This window comes from Gossypium hirsutum, chromosome A10 (assembly GCF_007990345.1).
Source record: "Gossypium hirsutum isolate 1008001.06 chromosome A10, Gossypium_hirsutum_v2.1, whole genome shotgun sequence".
Lineage (NCBI taxonomy): Eukaryota > Viridiplantae > Streptophyta > Magnoliopsida > Malvales > Malvaceae > Gossypium > Gossypium hirsutum.
In genome coordinates, this window is record NC_053433.1 from 103,030,132 (window position 1) to 103,048,016 (window position 17,885).

General features: G+C 33.0%; 1 protein-coding gene across 4 annotated transcripts; it reads left to right on the forward strand.

Moving 5' to 3' along the window:
- The first annotated feature begins 9,863 nt into the window (after positions 1-9,863).
- On the forward strand, positions 9,864-17,532 carry LOC107897936 (alpha-galactosidase 3). 4 transcript variants are annotated; one of them, XM_041077865.1, is made up of 16 exons: positions 9,868-10,217; positions 11,821-12,077; positions 12,605-12,663; positions 13,117-13,173; positions 13,266-13,300; positions 13,541-13,644; positions 13,771-13,843; positions 14,013-14,071; positions 14,155-14,220; positions 14,303-14,386; positions 14,680-14,744; positions 14,833-14,915; positions 15,320-15,410; positions 15,590-15,648; positions 16,387-16,527; positions 17,239-17,532. In XM_041077865.1, exons 1-16 carry the CDS (start codon positions 10,149-10,151, stop codon positions 17,347-17,349), a joined length of 1,413 nt encoding a protein of 470 aa, XP_040933799.1. In that variant the 5' UTR covers positions 9,868-10,148; the 3' UTR covers positions 17,350-17,532. The 4 variants fall into 4 exon arrangements, with proteins under 4 accessions (XP_040933801.1, XP_040933800.1, XP_040933799.1 ...); XM_041077867.1 differs by lacking the exon at positions 14,303-14,386 and having other exon boundaries at positions 9,864-10,217; XM_041077866.1 differs by lacking the exon at positions 13,117-13,173 and having other exon boundaries at positions 9,867-10,217.
- The last annotated feature ends 353 nt before the right edge of the window (positions 17,533-17,885 follow it).

Sequence of the window (17,885 nt, forward strand, 5' to 3'; positions counted from 1 at the left end):
GGAAATGGATCGAAGATGCAGATCTTGTCTTCCCATATTGGTGGCGAAGTAGATCAAAGAGAGCAGATCTTGTCTTCATGTATTGGCGTGAAGTAGATCGAAGATAGCTGATCCTATCTTCCTATATTGGTAGGAAATGGATCGAAGATGCAGATCTTGTCTTCCCATATTGGTGGCGAAGTAGATCGAAGAAAGCAGATCTTGTCTTCCCATATTGGTGGCGAAGTAGATCAAAGAGAGCAGATCTTGTCTTCATGTATTGGCGTGAAGTAGATCGAAGATAGCTGATCCTATCTTCCTATATTGGTAGGAAATGGATCGAAGATACAAATCTTGTCTTCCCATACTGGTGGTAAAGTAGATCGAAGAAAGCAGATCTTATCCCTGTATTTGACAGTGGAATAGATTGAGGATTGCAGATCTTGCCTTCCCGTATTTGGCAACGAAGCAGATCGAAGATGGCAGATTTTACCTCCCTGTGACTACAGTGGAGTACATTGAAGCTGATAACTCTATCTCCCTGTATTAAATAGTGGAATAGATCGAAGATTACAATCTTATCTCCCTAAGTAGTAGGGAAACAGATCGAAGGCGAAGGGCCTTAACCCCCTAAGCAGTAGGGTAACAGGCTGAATTTACAGATCTTAACCCCCTAAGTAGTAGGGTAACAAGCTGGAAATCAAATATCTTCTCCCTGAAATGGCGTTGGAGCGGCTAAAAGCCACAACAGATCTCCTTGAAGTCTCAGTAGATTGAAAATCACAGACTTATCTCCCCGAAGTTGCAGTAGAGCAGATCCAAACAAACCTTATCTTCCTAAAGTTACAACGGAGCGGGTTAAAATAGCAAGACTTATCTCCCCGAGGTTGCAGTAGAGCATAATAAAGCTACCTGAAGAATAATGAGCACCAAAGAAGTCAGACTCGGCGACCAGGCAAATTGGTCTTTCCTGAAAGTCTTTGCTCTATTCTCGTTACACGACAATGAGCAAAGAGGGGCAGCTGTACAAGCCCAATTATGCCTGGCCCAAACTAAATTACCCAAGCCCAATTTACATCAAACCCTAGCCCAAATAATAAGCCCATTTGCTTAAGATTTTTCAGCAACCCTAGCCTCCTTCAGCCTCAGCCGCCGCATGCCTTTTCGTCTGCCACGCCGTTGCCCATACCCTGCTCCACTATAGCGGCGCACTACCCCCTTACCCCCACGCGTCTGACACTCCACCGTGCCCTCCATACCCTGCAAACACAAAACAACAAAGAACAGAGAGCAAATAAGGCTATAAAAGCCGAAACAAGCATGTAAAAAGGGAGGATTTTTTTTCTTTTTCATTTTTCAGTTGTAACACTACTTAAAATACAAAAAAAAAGCAGATTGAAGCGAAAAAAGATCCGAAACAGAAAGGCAGAGATCTAAGGTTTCTTTTATTTTTATTCGAAAATTCATCTATTATATATATCTATACATAGCATAAACTTATAAAAAAGAATAACAAAAAAAAAAATAAAAAATTTTACCTTTCCGGCCACCGCGTGCGGTGGCCGGCGCCGGCGCCGGCGAGCCTCCGGTGGCCGTCCGGTGACCCCCCCCCTTCGCCGGAAATCGCTCCGGGCTCCCCTCTCCTCTCTCCCTTTTCTTTTTTTTTTCTCCCTCAGCCTTACAAATGATTTTTTTTGAAATTTTTTGACTTTTATAGGGGGCCAAAACGCACCGTTTTGGACCCCCAGTTTAAACAAATAAAACGACGTCGTTTTGATCGCGGGTCGGGTCGACCCGACCCGCACCAGGGAGGATCCGCGTGTTTTTCTTTGGAAGGGCTAATTGCACTTTTAGCCCTTCCGCTTTTTCGGGAGTTTACAATCAAGCTTTTCTTTATTTTTAATCTAGCTCCATGGTTTCGCCCCGAATTCATTCTGGTCCCCCATGCTGCGCAGCGTTTTAATACTTGGGTTTATTGCGCTTTTAACCCTCCAAGTTGCACGCGCGTTACAATCAAGTCCCTTTTCTTTGTTTTCATTTTTAATTGGCCCTACAACTGCGTTTTTAATTCGATTTTAATCCTTTTTACCCCGTTTTTTTGTATTTTTATCAAATATCCTTGTTATTTTTTATATTATTAGTATTATTAGTATTACTATTTTTATAACTATGTACTAGTAAATATTTCATTACGTATGTGTATACACATATATTTTTGTATTTAACGTTTTTCATTTCACTTTATTTTAATATTTTATTAATTTTATGTACGTTTCTTTTATATTCCAATGTTATTATTATTATTATTATTATTATTATTAGTTTATGCTTTGTTATATATCTATATATTTATAATATGTATATATACGTACTTATACATACTTAAATGTTTTTTTTCACATTTCATAATTTTTATACACTTACATATATTTATGCATATTTTACATCATATACATACTTATATATTTTACACTCTTAAAAATGCTTTTTGTATATTTCACATATTTTATAATTCACATACATATACTTTATATTATCACGATTTGTAAATATATAAATGCACATTTACATTTTTCATAGTATTTACCGGTTTCATATATGTGTACATACTTATCTATGTTTTCATATTCTTAATTTATATGCATTTCTTATCTTATGGTTTAAAATTATATGCATATACATTTTTACATAATTGTATTTATTGTCATTATTGTTAGTCGTCGTTTGTTTATTTATGTACGCATGTGCTTTTTCTAAAATGTTCGTCCTATTTATTTATTTGTATGCTTTGTAATCGCCTCGTCATTTCATTTTGCCTATTGTATTGTTGTTACTCACTTTACTTTGCTCACCTTGTTGTATTCATTATTGTTTTGTCAAACATCGACACTAAACACCAAAAGGAAAATTTTTCTAAATAAGGCAATATTTCGCGTTTGGAAAATCGAGAAAACGTGCCCTAACGTGCTGGGTTTCGGTTTCTTGTTCGACCAAATAGCCAAATATCCTTTTAAACTTTTAAATAAAGCAATATTTCGCGTTTGGAAAATCGAGGAAACGTGCCCTAACGTGCTGGGTTTCGATTTCTCGTTCGACTAAACAGCCAAATATCCTCTTAAAGCTTCAAAGTAAGGTTTCATTAAACTATAAGGTGATCTTGGTTTCGGTGGTGTAGAGTATCGTGTCCTAACGTGCTGGATGTGATATTCCTCCGGAACAAGAGAATCTTATGTTTCAATTCATGACATCAGATTTTCTTTTAAGAATCGTATTTTTTTTAAAACTCTTCAAATTTTTAACTTTCGACACTAAGACACTAATTAATCAACTAGGTACCAATTTTGGGCGTATCGAGGGTGCTAATCCTTCCTCGTGCGTAACCGGCTCCCGAACTCATTTTTCTGGATTTCGTAGACCAAAATCGTTGTTTTAATAAAATTAAATCATTTATTAAAAAAAACAACCACTTTTTTGAGGTGACCCGATCACACCTCGTCAAAAAAAGGGATTGGTGGCGACTCCCGTTTTCATTTTTTAAATCCAAGTCGACCCCGTTTTCATTCAAAAAAATGGTGTCAACAGCTATAAAAGCCCACAAATATTCATTATTTTTTTATGAACTCAACACAAAAAATAGTTTTTTATGAATACTCATACATTGAAATAATCAAAAAGCAACAGCAATACATAATCTAAATCAGCAAAGGGTATTTCTTTGTTTATTTTTTTCATTTTTATTTATTTCCTTTCTTATTTTTTCGAATTACACCTACATATTTTTTTAAAATTTTCTTTTTAAAACCTTTTTATATGTATATTAAAATATAAAAAAGAAGAAAAAAATACCTTTTTTAACGTCGGCCGCCATATATGGCGGCGGCGGTGGCGTGTGCGGTGGTGGCTTGCCAGAGCATTGGCCTGAGATACGCCTGCTGCAGAGAAAAAGAAAAGAAGTTTTGGTTTTTTTTTAGAAAGAGTTTAAAATGATTTTTTTCTGAAAAAGTTTTGGCTTAAATAAGGAGTATTAAATGGAGTCGTTTTGGGCCAAAATTTAAACGCCACAACGGCGTCGTTTCATTGGCCGACCCGCATTAGTGACCCGACTCAAGGAGGATCCGCGTGTTTTTGATTAATGGACTATTTTCCATTTTAGTCCTTTCGCCTTTTATCAGCTTACAATTAATTTTTTTCATTTTCTAATTTTGGCCCTGTAATTTATTTCGGCTTTCAATTAAGCCCGCCTTGGGGCTGAGCTTTTTGGAGGGGGGATTATTTTCCGTTTTGGTCTCTCTTTAATGCCCGCGTATTCAATTTGGTCCTATTATCTTCTATTCATTTCGAATTAACCCCAAAATTTTGATTTTCAATTCAATTTGGTCCTTTTTCGATTATTTTTGCTATTTTACTATTCAATTAATTAATTTGAGTTTTATATTTACTATTATATTATTTATTATTAGTATTATTATTTTCATTATAACTGTCATCATTATTATTATTTTATTTATTATTATTTTATACTATTATAAGCATTATATTATGATTACTATTTTTTTTCCTATATCAATACTATCATTATTAACTTTTATTTTTACTCTTATTTTATTATTAGCATATTAGTAAGTTTATTAATGCATTAATATTATTATCTTTTATTTTGTTATTGTTATTATTATTTTTGTTACTATAATTATTATTATCATACTATTAAATTAATTAGCTAAATACTTAGTATTTATTCGTTTGTTTATTTACTTATCATTTATATATATAAATTCATTTTATTTTCATTTTTTTACAAATTTCAATTTTATTTGTTTATTTCAAGTTTTTACGTAATACTTATTTCCAACTCTTATACATATTATTTATTTTAAATGTATATATATTATTTATTTTGGACTTTTCTTCATGTGATTTATTTTGCTTTTTTTTATTTTATATATGTATATACATACTTATTTTAGACTTTGTCATATTATTATTATTATTATTATTATTATTATTATTATTATTATTATTATCATCATCATTGTTGTCATTTTTATTTTGTTATATTTTATACTTTGTTTCATTATCTGCATGCTTATTTGTTTTTTTTCATTTTTTTTACATTATTTGCTCTAAACTTTTTCTTTCATAATATTTATTTTTAATAATCATCTATATATTATTAACTTATTCTTCTTCTTTCATGGGTTGTTCATTTGTAAATTTTCATATATTTAATAGTTTTCAAATTGTTTCCATATTGTTTTGTATTTTATGTGTTGTTTGAATTTTCATATAATTTCACGTATTATTGTTTCATATCGTTTATTAGTCTTTTGTATTATTATTTCAATTTTTGTTCATCTATGTTCGAAACTTGTTATATTTTATTCTAATTTGTTTCTTGGATGTGAGCTCATTACTATTGTATGTATGTTAATTTGTTTTTTTTTTGTTCATTTGTATAATATTTCATCTATGTATATTGTTCCATGTTTATAACTTTGATTTTTCTACATTATTGCTTCATGATTCAAATTTCAATGTTTTGATTGATATTGGTCGTCTCATTTTTATTTCTAGTAAAACAAGTAAAGGCGTTTTGAGCCGGTTTTATAATTGTTTATTTGAAAATCTCCCAAAACAAAGGCAATGTTTGATGTTTGAAAATTCAGGAAATCGTGCCCTAACGTGCTGGGTTTCAATTTTTTTTGCCTGAAATAATCAAATATCCCTTTAAAATTTCATCTGTGTTTTCTAAATTTTAAAACAAGGCAATGATCTATGTTTGGAAATCCGAGAAGTCGTGCCCTAATGTGCTGGGTTTCGGTTTTTGTTGAACCAAATAATTGAATATCCTTTTGTAATTTTCAAATGTATGAGCTTTTGGAAATAATAATTGATATTGGTTTCGAGGGTTTAAAAGGTCATGTCCTAACGTACTGGATGTGATATTTTATTCCTTCGTAACAAGAGAATTTTAACATCCAATTCGAGTTATTCAAATGTTCTAAAGGAAACTGTATTTCAAAATCTTTTTAAATTTTAGACATAAGGACACTATATAATCAATTAGGTTCCAATTCTGGGCGTTACAAGGGTGCTAATCCTTCCTCGTATGTAACCGACTCCCGAACCAGTTTTCTCAAATTTCGTAGACCAAAGTCATTGTTTTAATAAATCAAAATACTTTATTAAAATGATCAATCTTAAAGTGAACCAATCACACCTTGAAAAAAAGTTGGTGGCGATTCCATACCTCGTTTTAAAGTCGATCCCATTTTTTTTCAAAATTAAAAATGGTTTCGACAGCTTGGCGACTCCGCTGGGGATCAATAAGAGAGTCAAGTCATAAAATTGATTATTTTTTGTCCTTGTGTCGGAAAATTGAAAATTTGATTTGAAAAGCATGCCCCTTTTGTCGCATTTGTTGGTTTCATGTCATATGTTTGTTGTGATTTGAGATACGTAGGATATTTCTGCATCATATTGCATGACTGTTGTGGTCGCACCTTTTAAGTGGGAGTGAGAAACTATGCCTTCGTGAGGTTTTCACCTCCGCATGAGCTAGTGAACTGCTTCCGGGATACATCCGTACCTATGTCTTCGTGAGGTTTTCACCTCCGCATGGCCATAGGGAAATGTATTCCCCTGAATTGAACTCAATCCACATGAGCCTATAATGGGTGAGGATTGAGGAATCTGTTGGTTTAGGTACCCTGTCTTTAGAAACAAACTGCATATAGTGAGCCTTAAGAGCCCACCCTAGGTAGAGCCACTTCAAACCCTAGTGGTTACCCAAGTAGGTGCTCTATTTGATATTAATGTATTTGTATTAACGTGTTTTCTTTTGTTTTGGCTATGATTACATTGCATTTTCATCATAGAAAAAAGGTGTTGATTCAAGTTTAGTTGCTAAATAGAGAGCTTGTCATGGAAAATGAATTTCTTGATAAAGTGGAATACAATACGGCCGTCTGAATATGGTCCGAGTAAACACGACAAGAGAAGGATGAGAGTCCACAGAGAAGTACACGACTTGGCTTCAAGATTCAAGCTAACAAAGATTATTCTGGAACTGTCAATGTCTCGACTTACTTAAAGAAGCTGACGAGCATCATGAGGATGAGTGAGTAAGGATTTGCAGCCCAGATCAAGCAAAAAGGAGATAATTCGCAAGATTTGATTTTAGCGTCCGAATATGAAGAAAAAGATCGATGTCTTCGCCTGGAGTATATGGGCAAGCTCGTACATGTTTCTGCTTTATGTAAAGAGATTTGCTATCTAGAAAAGTTTTTCTAACAGAATTGAACCAGAATCAACGTCTCTTTGTGCATTCATTTCATGCATCTGCATTGCATTTCATTATATGCATTGAATATCAAAAAAGGACTTTAATTAGTTTAAAAACTATTTCAGTTAATCTAGAAACCAATAAAAACCTACCAAGTACGCATCTTTACTACATACGGAAAAAACTAAAGCTATGGATTAAAGGTTGGAAAAATTGGAGCAAATGCAGAAAGAGATGCAGGATCAACTGCAAGTACAGATGCAAGAACAGTTGGCCAAAATTTAGCAGGATATGAAGGATCAGATGCTGGAATCTCAAAAGAATATGATGAGCCAATTGACCCAGTTACTAGTTGGAAGGCCGGAAAAAGGGAAGAGTCCCATGATCAGTACTGAGGACGACAGTGAGGACCTTGCTTACCCTCCAGGTTTCACCCCAAAAAATGCCTAAGCACCACCTCAAAGAGTGTCTGTCAGTATCGGACCCCAATGTCAGATTGGTACTTCGGCACTAATAAACTTCCCAAAGGGCTCGTGTTCCAACCCTGAAAAAAATCGGGCAAATCCTGTAGTCCCTGACTTCAATGATGTAGCGAAAACAGGAAGGGCAAGAGCAGACCTCCTAAAGCAATTGGAAGACCGATACAAATAGTTGGAGAAGAAATTCAAGGCGTTGGAAAGCGCTGATTATCATTGCGGAATGGATGCTAAGGAGTTGAGTCTGGTCCCAGATTTGGTACTCCCCCCGAAATTCAAAATGCCAGAGTTTGAAAAATACAACGGAAACAGCTGCCCTGAGGCTCACATCACGATGTTTTTTCGGAGGATGATTGGTCATGTTAATAATGATCAGTTATTGATTAACTGTTTCCAAGACAGTTTGACTGGGGTTGCGGCCAAATGGTACAACCAGCTGAATCGTACCCAAGTTAAATCATGGAAGGACTTAGCACAAGCCTTCATGAAGCAATTTGGTCATGTGACGGACATAGCGTTTGATAGGATCACGTTACAGAACATGGGGAAAAATTCGAGTGAAAGTTTCAGGCAATATGCTCAGAGGTGGAGGGAAGTGGCTACACAAGTCCAACCGCCTCTTCTGGAAAAGGAGACCACGATGCTTTTCATCAATACTCTGAAAGCCTCGTTCATTGACCGTATATTGGGAAGCGCTACTCTGAGCTTTTCAGATATAGTAATGTCCGGTGAGATGATTGAAAATGCGATAAGAAGTGGAAAAATAGACATGGGAGAAAACACTAAAAGGTCAACCCTGAGAAACAAGGAAAATGAAGTGAACATCGTGAGCATGCCTTCCAAATTGGTCAACATAGCCCAACCGAGGGCTGTAACCACTAGTTATCAAGGCTCTTCAAGGCAGGAATTCAACTCGAGGCCAAAGTTTATACCCATCCCGACGCCAAAGTTATTCATAATTTAAAACTTAAATGTTTAATAATAGTTGTATAGTAAAATATGTTTATATTTTTAAAAGTGTAAAATTTCTTATCATTTATATTAATTTATAATTATTCTATTATGTATTGTTTACTATAATCTAGTCCATAAATTGTTAAATTTCCAAAACTTTCTTACAACAAATTTAATTAAAATCAATTTAAAATTTTAGAATAGATTAATCTAAGTTACAAAATTAAACAAAGTTTAATATTTGAAATTTCAATAAATTAATAGAACTTTTATATATATATTTAAATTTTATTGGTTTTAACAGAAATTAATACATGTAAAATTCATTTTTTTAAATATTTATTCATTTAAGTATAAATAAAAAACAAAATCACATATAATATATATAATAGTTTTTTCTAAAAGTTTAGTAATATAAATGTGTCTAATAATTAATAATTTTAATAGAAATAATTTAATAAAATGATATTTTGGATAGAAATAAAATGGGGTTTATTTCCTTCACTTCTTTTTTTTAATAAATTATTACTAAAGTAGTCTAATAATTAATAATTTTAAATAGAAATAATTTAATAAAAATGATATTTTTGGATAGAAGTAATTTTATTAATAATTTAATAAAAGGATATTTTTAATCCATTTTGATATTTTTTATTTTTTATATTATTTATGTAAAAAAAAGTCAGAATAGTTTAAATTAATTTATTTATGACCAAAATAATTTATGGTAATTTGCTTATTCCATTTTGAATTTGCTTTGAGATCATTAGGTTTCAATTAGTCAGTTCCTGCCTAATCTCAGCTGTTTATGGTAATAATTTAATAAAAGGATATTTTTTCAATTTATTTTTAATCATTTTGGTCATATATAAATTAATTTAAAGTATTTTAACTTTTTTTACATAAATAATATAAAAAAATCAAAATGGAATAAGTAAAAATTAACCGGAAATAGTTGATTTTTTTACATAACTATTATAATAATAATAATTACTAAAATAAGATAAATTAAAAATTAAATACGAATATAGGCAAAATAATCTGCTTGCAAAACACCTCTAATTTAAAAGTTTTTTCTTATTAAATTAATTGGCTTCTCATCTCTTGGTGAACTAAAACTATTTCTAATTTTTTATCAAATAAACAACTTTTAATTTAAAAGTTTTAAAATCCATTCTCAGATCCATTATTCATAATATTCGTTCTATTGAGAAGAGTTTTGAAAGTGTTTTTTACCTTTTTGTTTCTCGGGAGATTAACAAGGCGGTTCACACTCTTGCTTTGGAAGGAAGGAGACGACAAGTCTCGTGCATCTGGATTGATGGGGTTCCTGAATCGGTGAAGGTTCCTGAATCGGTGAAGAAGATGGTTGTTATGGATCGGACGATTTGGTTCCAAAATAAATGAGTTTTTGGAGTATGTTCTAATTTTGGAGAAGGTTCTTGCAAATCTCCATGATTATGTTCAGAGCTTTCAAATTTCTTCCTTTACTACTCTCAGATTTGGGTTTTACAAGATTGAAAGTAAGTTTGGTTGATATTTTCTCTGCTCTGTGACATTTGAGTTTTGGCATCAGGCGACTTATTTTCTCATTTATGGTTTGCTTGTTTTCTATGTGCGTCTTTTTATCTGGTTTTGTTGACTATTTCGATTTTGTTTGGTTTTGTTTCCTATACTTTCCTCTTCTGGTTCTAATTGGATGTTGGAGTCAATTTTTGAGCCGTGTGCCATTATTTCCTTCATTAATAAATATCAACTTTATTCTAAAAAAAAACTGTATTATTCTATATTTGTATCAACATTTATTCTGTACCTTTGAAAACATTTCATCTTTTTCAACATTTGAGGATATTTAATTTTCTCAAACACTTAAAAATCAGAGAACAGAAACAAAGTAGGGACAACAACAAAAACAGAAGACCAAAAGCTTTTAGGTTTTTTTTTTAAATTTTTTTATTCATTTTCTTATAAAAGGTGAAGGAAGCAATTTTGGACATGAATTTATAGTTTTTTACTTTCTTATTTTTCTAGGGCTATTTTTTTTAACTTTAGTTTTTTTTTCATTTTTAGTTAAATTTTTTTTATTTTTGTCAGTGTTGCTTGACACACTGGCGGCATCACTAAAAAAATATTACTTTGGTTTCGTGATATACTTAGGGGTATTTAAATTTTAGTGTAAACAGAATTAATAGACCTAATCAATCTAATTCGGTTAATTGGTTGTTAACCGATTCAATTCAGTCAAAGGTCGGTTAATGATTTTTTAGAAGTTCGGTTATCGGTTAATGAGGTTCAAAATCAGGTGGTGAACCGAATTAACTGAACTTAATAATTAATAATACAAATTATATGTATTTTTAATTTGGTTAATTCGAATAATTCAATCAAATAAATATTATCAATTTATTTATTTTTATATATTTATACTTGTTTTAACCAAAAAAGTAAAAACATATAAATTTTGATTAATTCGGTTAATCGACTGAATTAACCGAAATATTTCGGTTTAGTTAATTTTTTTGAAAAAAATTTAATTCGATGAACGGTTAAAGAATTAAAAATTTTGGTTAATTCGGTTTTAATTCTAGTTCGGTTTGATTAACCGTTTGAACACCTCTAAATATACTTGTATTTTCTCGAATACTTTAAAAAAATACATATCGATGCTGCTTGATATAGCGGCGGAAAAAAAATTATTTTTTTAAGAAAAGAAGAACTGACAGATGCTATTTTCGTATTTAATTTTTAACATATCCTTTATTGGTAATTATTTATTTTTTATATTATTTAAGACAATAAACCAACTATTTCGAGTTAAAAAGTCAAATCAAATCTAGTGTGACTGAGGAGTAATCTAGAGAAAGGTAAAAACTGACAAGAGTCTGAAACACGTGTCACCGCTCTCCTTCATAGAGCCTAGACAAATTTTGTGGGTCCCATTTCCCTAAAGTATAATTCAATCCGACAACGCAACACTCAATCAGACAATAAACTAACGCTTACCTCTGACCAGAGTTCTCATGTTTTAACAAAATGGATCAACAAAATCCATATATTTTATTCTTTTCCTTGCTTTGCTAAAGCTTATACGAAACTGATCAAGTTTAACCTCTAAATCTAATACAGCAGAAGGTGAAGGAGAAACATATAGAAATGGGCATGGAGAACATGAAGGAGAAGAAGAGTGTTTACAGTGTTTATATTGTGATGGTTCTTACACTATGGTTGATTGATGGTGGAATTGAAGGAAGACAAGTGGGTGTTTTAGAGAAACTTGAAAAACCTAGTTCTGGTTTCTCCAAATCCTACAATTCCATTTATGATACTTCAAAATATGGGATTTTTCAACTCAACAATGGCTTGGCTCTTACGCCTCAAATGGGGTAGTGCTTTTCTCTCTTTATTTCTTTATCTTAATTTATCCCTCATCTATTAAGAACCCAGTTTGGATTTTGATTTTTCATGCACTGGGTCCTTGCTTTCTGCTGATTTATTTATATATACATATATATATATATAATTTTCTTCTGTTTTTTCCCCTGGATTATAAGGGTTGGATATGTGCTATATGTGTAATCATAAAAAATGAAGGGGGGAAAAAGGATTTTTTATTGTGAAAAAGCTAAAATTAAATTGTTCAGTGATGGAAAATCTAGAAACAATGAAAATTTTGGAGATATTGTTTTTAGGACTAAACTCAGTAAAGATTTGCAACTGGGACTTGATAAGCCAATATGGGGGAATATAGTGTTTTGCTTGAGATCTTAATTCAGAGGCTTTGATGTTACTGTATCAAGTGACACTGCTAATGTAATAATGCATCCGAACTCAATGTTTTTATCTTTTGGTATTAAAACTAATTGCATGTCAAAGGTAAATATGATGTTCTTTTAATGCATGTTTTTTTCAGATGGAATAGCTGGAATTTCTTTGCTTGTAGTATCAGTGAAGACCTTATTAAGGAAACAGGTATGGGTTCTTTACCCCATTATAGTTGCTCTCATGGTTCATTGGCCTTTTCTTGTATGTGGTATTAATCAATTTTGCCTAGATTGTTCATAAATACACATAAACCACCCACATTCTTTCCCTGTTAATCTCATGAATGATCATGTGACATATTGATTCTTTTGTTAATATTATGTTCTGCTAAGTCAAACTCATTAACACATATTCATATGAAACGTAGAGGAATACTTGATAAGCAGTAGGTATACTGGATTCATTTCTAAAGAATTGAATTGGGATTTATATCATTCCATTGCCACTTCAAAAAATCTAATGATGGTGATATCCTTCAAACATAATGTCATATTAATTGACATATTGAAACATTACCATTTGAGTTTTGGTTTATTGTTTTCTTCTTCATTCTTGATTAAAATTCATTTGAAATACTGACCTTGTTTCTACTATGAACAGCCGATGCACTTGTCTCAAGTGGCTTGGCTGATTTAGGCTATGTATATGTTAATATAGGTATTCTTCTGTGTTATTGTGTTCTTTAACATACGTAGTTACCCTAACTTATATTGTCCTGTATGAGGCTTACTTATTTTCATTGGATGCAGATGATTGCTGGTCTGCTGCCACTCGAAATTTGAAGGTTAGATAATCTTATTGCTTTTAAAAAAGAATTACTACTCTTGCTATTTGCATTCTATAAACCTTGATCTATCGTAAATGTCATTTCTAGTTCAATTAATGGAATAATATTATGAGCTTCTTAGTTTACTACCCTCATAAAACTTGTCCATGTCAAATATGTGTTGTAGTACTTTGTCAAGGTCTATTGCTTGAATGTACGAGGATCACCTAAATTTTACGGCTTTGCTTCATCATGCAGGGTCAGTTGGTCCCTGATCCAAAAACTTTTCCATCCGGAATCAAAGCTCTTTCTGATTATGTACATGGGAAAGGCCTCAAGCTCGGTATTTATGGTGATGCTGGGTAGGATGGACTTCCAATACCTGTGCAGAATCTCTGAAGTTAGATTCACAATGAAAAAGTTACTTAATTTTGCATCAAATCTGTTAAATTCTGGATTTTCCTCACTAACTCAACTCAATGTTGTAGTGCATTTACGTGTAAAGTTCGACCCGGATCACTCTTCCATGAAACTGGTGATGCACAACTGTTTGCTGATTGGGTTAGTTGGAAACCATTAAACATAATTCAATTGTCTCCTATTCTATTTTTTTTATAATATTAGAAGTTTGATACCAGTAGGCTTCTATAATTCAAAGTACTAATAAAATGGACTCTGAAAACAAATGACAAAAAAATGTCTATTTGATGCTTTTTTATTTTGTTACCAGGGTGTAGATTATTTGAAGTATGATAACTGTTTTAACTTGGGTATTGACCCTAAAAAAAGGTTACATCTCCTCTTCATTTCTATTACTCAAAGAATCATTATATCTTTGTTTCAATTCATTGGATTTGGTACCACAATTTCAGATATCCTCCAATGCGTGACGCTCTAAATGCAACTGGGAGAACAATTTTCTATTCTATTTGTGAATGGTAATTGAAATTCCATTTTCTATTTGCATTATTTTCATGCACAATTGCACAACCTTGGGATCAACCATGGCTTCATTGATAGGGGGGTTGAAGACCCAGCCTTATGGGCTCGTGGAGTCGGAAATAGCTGGCGTACAACAGATGACATTAATGATACATGGGCTAGGTTAGAATTCTTGAATAAGAAGTGCTTGAGTGGTGTAGTGAGTCACTTTTTTATGCATCATTGTTAAACATGCTGAAATTATAGTACAGTTAGCTTGCTCCTTTAGTTTCTCCCCCTTAATCATCACCACTCGGGAAAGCACGACACACTGAACTGGTTTTCTTGTACCCTGTAAGAAGTGTAAGAAATGAAACATGATTTTTCTGTCTAGTTCATGGAGAAAAAGAAAAAGTTCTGCTGATACTGAATTCTTACATTGATTGTTATACCTTCTTTTTCTCCTTGTTGGTTAGCATGACTACAATAGCTGATATAAATGACAAATGGGCTTCCCATGCTGGACCTGGAGGATGGAATGGTAAAAATGTCTTTTTTTCGCATAGAGGTGTTAAAATTCTTGTGCAAAGCTGCGGTTATTGAACTCTCCATGTAATCCTTTTGAGTAGATCCTGATATGCTGGAAGTTGGTAATGGAGGCATGACTTATCAGGAATACCGTGCTCATTTTAGCATTTGGGCTTTGATGAAGGTCTTTTCTTTTTCTTTTTTAATCTTATTCCTTATTTAAATGTTGTATGTCCCAAGCAAGTTATTTGTTTTAGCCCCATCCCAACTTGTTACTTTTAGTTCATTTTTATTATTAATTTCATTGATTCTGGAATTGAGAAATCAATCTTACATAGCTGGTTCCTGGTGAACTGCTGTTTCCATGACCTTGCTCTTCCAAGTTTTGACACCAATGTTGTAACTGCCACGCACCTGGAATTTTGGTTGAGTCCTTATTTGCTTTTTAATTTGTTGTGTCCTGTGAGGATACTTTTTATTTCTTTACTTTTGAGAACTTTAATTAGCACTGACCATATCTGTATATCTGCTACATTATGTCCTTTTGAATCCTTCAGTTGGGTTAAAATTTTGTTGTTGATGGTGCAGGCCCCTCTTTTAATTGGTTGTGATGTAAGAAACATGACTGCTGAAACCCTTGAAATTTTAAGCAATAAGGAGGTCATTTCTGTAAACCAAGGTGAATTTCTTATTTTTACTTTTTGCCCCTCATCCCTTCTTCCCTGTCTGCAGCCAAGTCAGGCTTTCTTATGCTTGTATTAAATGAAATTTGTGTTGTCTGTTATTCTTTATAATTCCATGGATTTCAATTGATATTTTCTGGCTACTAAGTAGACAGGATATTATTTCTTTTTGCAGACTCACTAGGTGTCCAGGGAAGGAAAGTTTATGTTTCTGGAGAAGCTAACTGCCTTCAGGTGATCTTTCAGCTTGCTTAAGTTGGTACATTAATGCTACGTTAGTTTGGAGCATCATTTTTTACGCATGTTTTAGTGTATGAGTTAGCAATAAACTAATTCAATTGATAAGTTTAACCACTCCCATGCCTTATTTTTAGCTAAGGAAAATGAAAATTTTTTGTTTATTTTGAAGAGATCTTAATTTTTACAAGAGCTTCTACTCATCTTTCTAATTTCAAGTTTAAAATTGTACTAATTATTCTTTATTTTATGTCTAACTATTGTAATACAATGTAATAAATAAGCTTTTTCCTCACATTATTACATGAGCAACCAAACGATTCTTAAGTGTGATAACTTGTGCGATTATTTTCCTTGACAAAGTTAACAAATTGGTAGAGAAGAATGGCCTCTAATACCACCCTTAAATGTGGCTTTAGTTAGTAGTAAGCTTGACTATCAATGTTGCAGCTGGGTCTCATGAAAGTCTTATGTATGCCTGCTTTTTGCTGGCCACAGCAGTGCAAGAGAATATATAAAAATAAAAGAAAAGACTCAATTGTAAGAGTATCCAGCAGCTAAAAGTTATTTTAGCTGTGAAAGCTGTGTATGAGAACTTTCCTGTATGACAAAGTATTTCATACTCGGTTACGACAGGAGCTGTTAACCATATGGTGCAACACATTGTTTGAAGTTTGCAATATGCTATAACGGATATATTATCTCTTAAATTTTATTTGTGATTATGTTTTGCAGGTTTGGGCAGGACCTTTGTCTGGCAATCGCTTAGTCGTAGCTTTCTGGAATAGATGTTCCGAAGCTGCAACTATAACAGCTAGGTGGGATGTACTCGGTCTTGAATCTAGCACCCATGTCTCAATAAGAGATTTGTGGCAGGTGATCAAACTTACTTTTCAGCTGGTGTTTTGGTTGAAGGAATTGAAACTCAGATTAACCTTTTGTGTTAGACGTAGAAGTTACCAAAAAGTCTATCAGGTTTATAAAACTGCCTCCAACAGTCCAAACACCCTCCCTCCGTTCATTGCAAACACCTTAATTCCTTCTAATGCCTGTTGATTCTTTTTGTCTTTTTTTGTTCACAAGTTTCTTTCTTTTTTTTTCTGAAAAGAGTTGATAACTGTCAGTTAGAAACAACACAGTGTAGCATCATCCTATATCTTCCCAGGCTTCCTCAAGCTACTTAGGCTGTTGGAGAGCCAGGATGGCTTAAGTGTCTGTTTTGGGGTTGAGTAACCAGAATCATGTGTATTTTCTTACATGCAAAGTATAACTAGATAATCAACAAGGCACACATATTCCTTACTTTCACCCTAATGAAGCTTTGCTTGGGTTTCCCAAACATTGATTAAAATTTGACTTATGCAAGTAACCTGTCGAACCGGGGGAGGGATGGAGGGGGTATGTTGATATTAAGTTACTCAAACTTCACCAAACTGTAAACCCGTTCAAGTTTATCGAACATTCAATCCATTGCAGTAGGAAATTCTAGTCATACCAACTACAATTCGTTCTGTTTTGCTTATACATTGCTTTGATTGAAATTCTTTACTTTCCAAATACCTGCTTACTTATCTTTATCACTTGCAGCACAAAGAGGTCAAGGAAAATGCAGTGGCATCATTTGGTGCTAAAGTTGATTCGCATGACTGTCATGTGTACATTTTCACTCCCAAGACAGTGGCTCACTCAGAAAGTTAGGTTGTTGCTCATAATGGTATCCCTTTTGTGGTTTCTCTTTGTTATTACTGAGAAATCTGATACTACTTAAAATTACTGCTGCTTGAACTGTTGTAAATGGTGTCTACAAGGAGTCGTTTGGTACATGTGAACCATACCAGATGTGGGATTCCATAAAGAAAACACTTATTAGCTGGTCTTTTAGAAGTGGTTAATGTTGTTTTTGTGATGATTATTTTATAAATATATGATGGAGCTAATAAGTACTAAAAAATTTCGTTTCTAGTCGAACAGTTTGGTTCACTTAAGCTTTCTTGGAAAAATGAAGATGGGGTTTGTTTTTTGAGGCAGCATTGATCTTTGTCCTGACCTGAATTAATTAATATATATAGGTTTATTTATGGGTGATTCTTAGTGCCACACCTGATTTCAATTGCCTTTCAGTCACACCACTAAATTTTGGTTCCCTGAAAAGCTTCTAAGCCTGCACTGAAAGAATGTGTACATGTACGGAGTTCAGAGTGCTACAGGAACTGATAGCGATGCATGTATGAGAT

What these genes read in the sequence shown, in the direction of transcription:
- LOC107897936 (XM_041077865.1), top strand. Translation starts at nt 10,149, where the DNA reads ATGATTATGTTCAGAGCTTTCAAATTTCTTCCTTTACTACTCTCAGAT. An exon ending in TGGGTTTTACAAGATTGAAA is followed by an intron (nt 10,218 to 11,820) that starts GTAAGTTTGGTT and finishes AATCTAATACAG; the next exon opens with CAGAAGGTGAAGGAGAAACA. An exon ending in ATTAATGATACATGGGCTAG is followed by an intron (nt 14,387 to 14,679) that starts GTTAGAATTCTT and finishes CTTGTTGGTTAG; the next exon opens with CATGACTACAATAGCTGATA.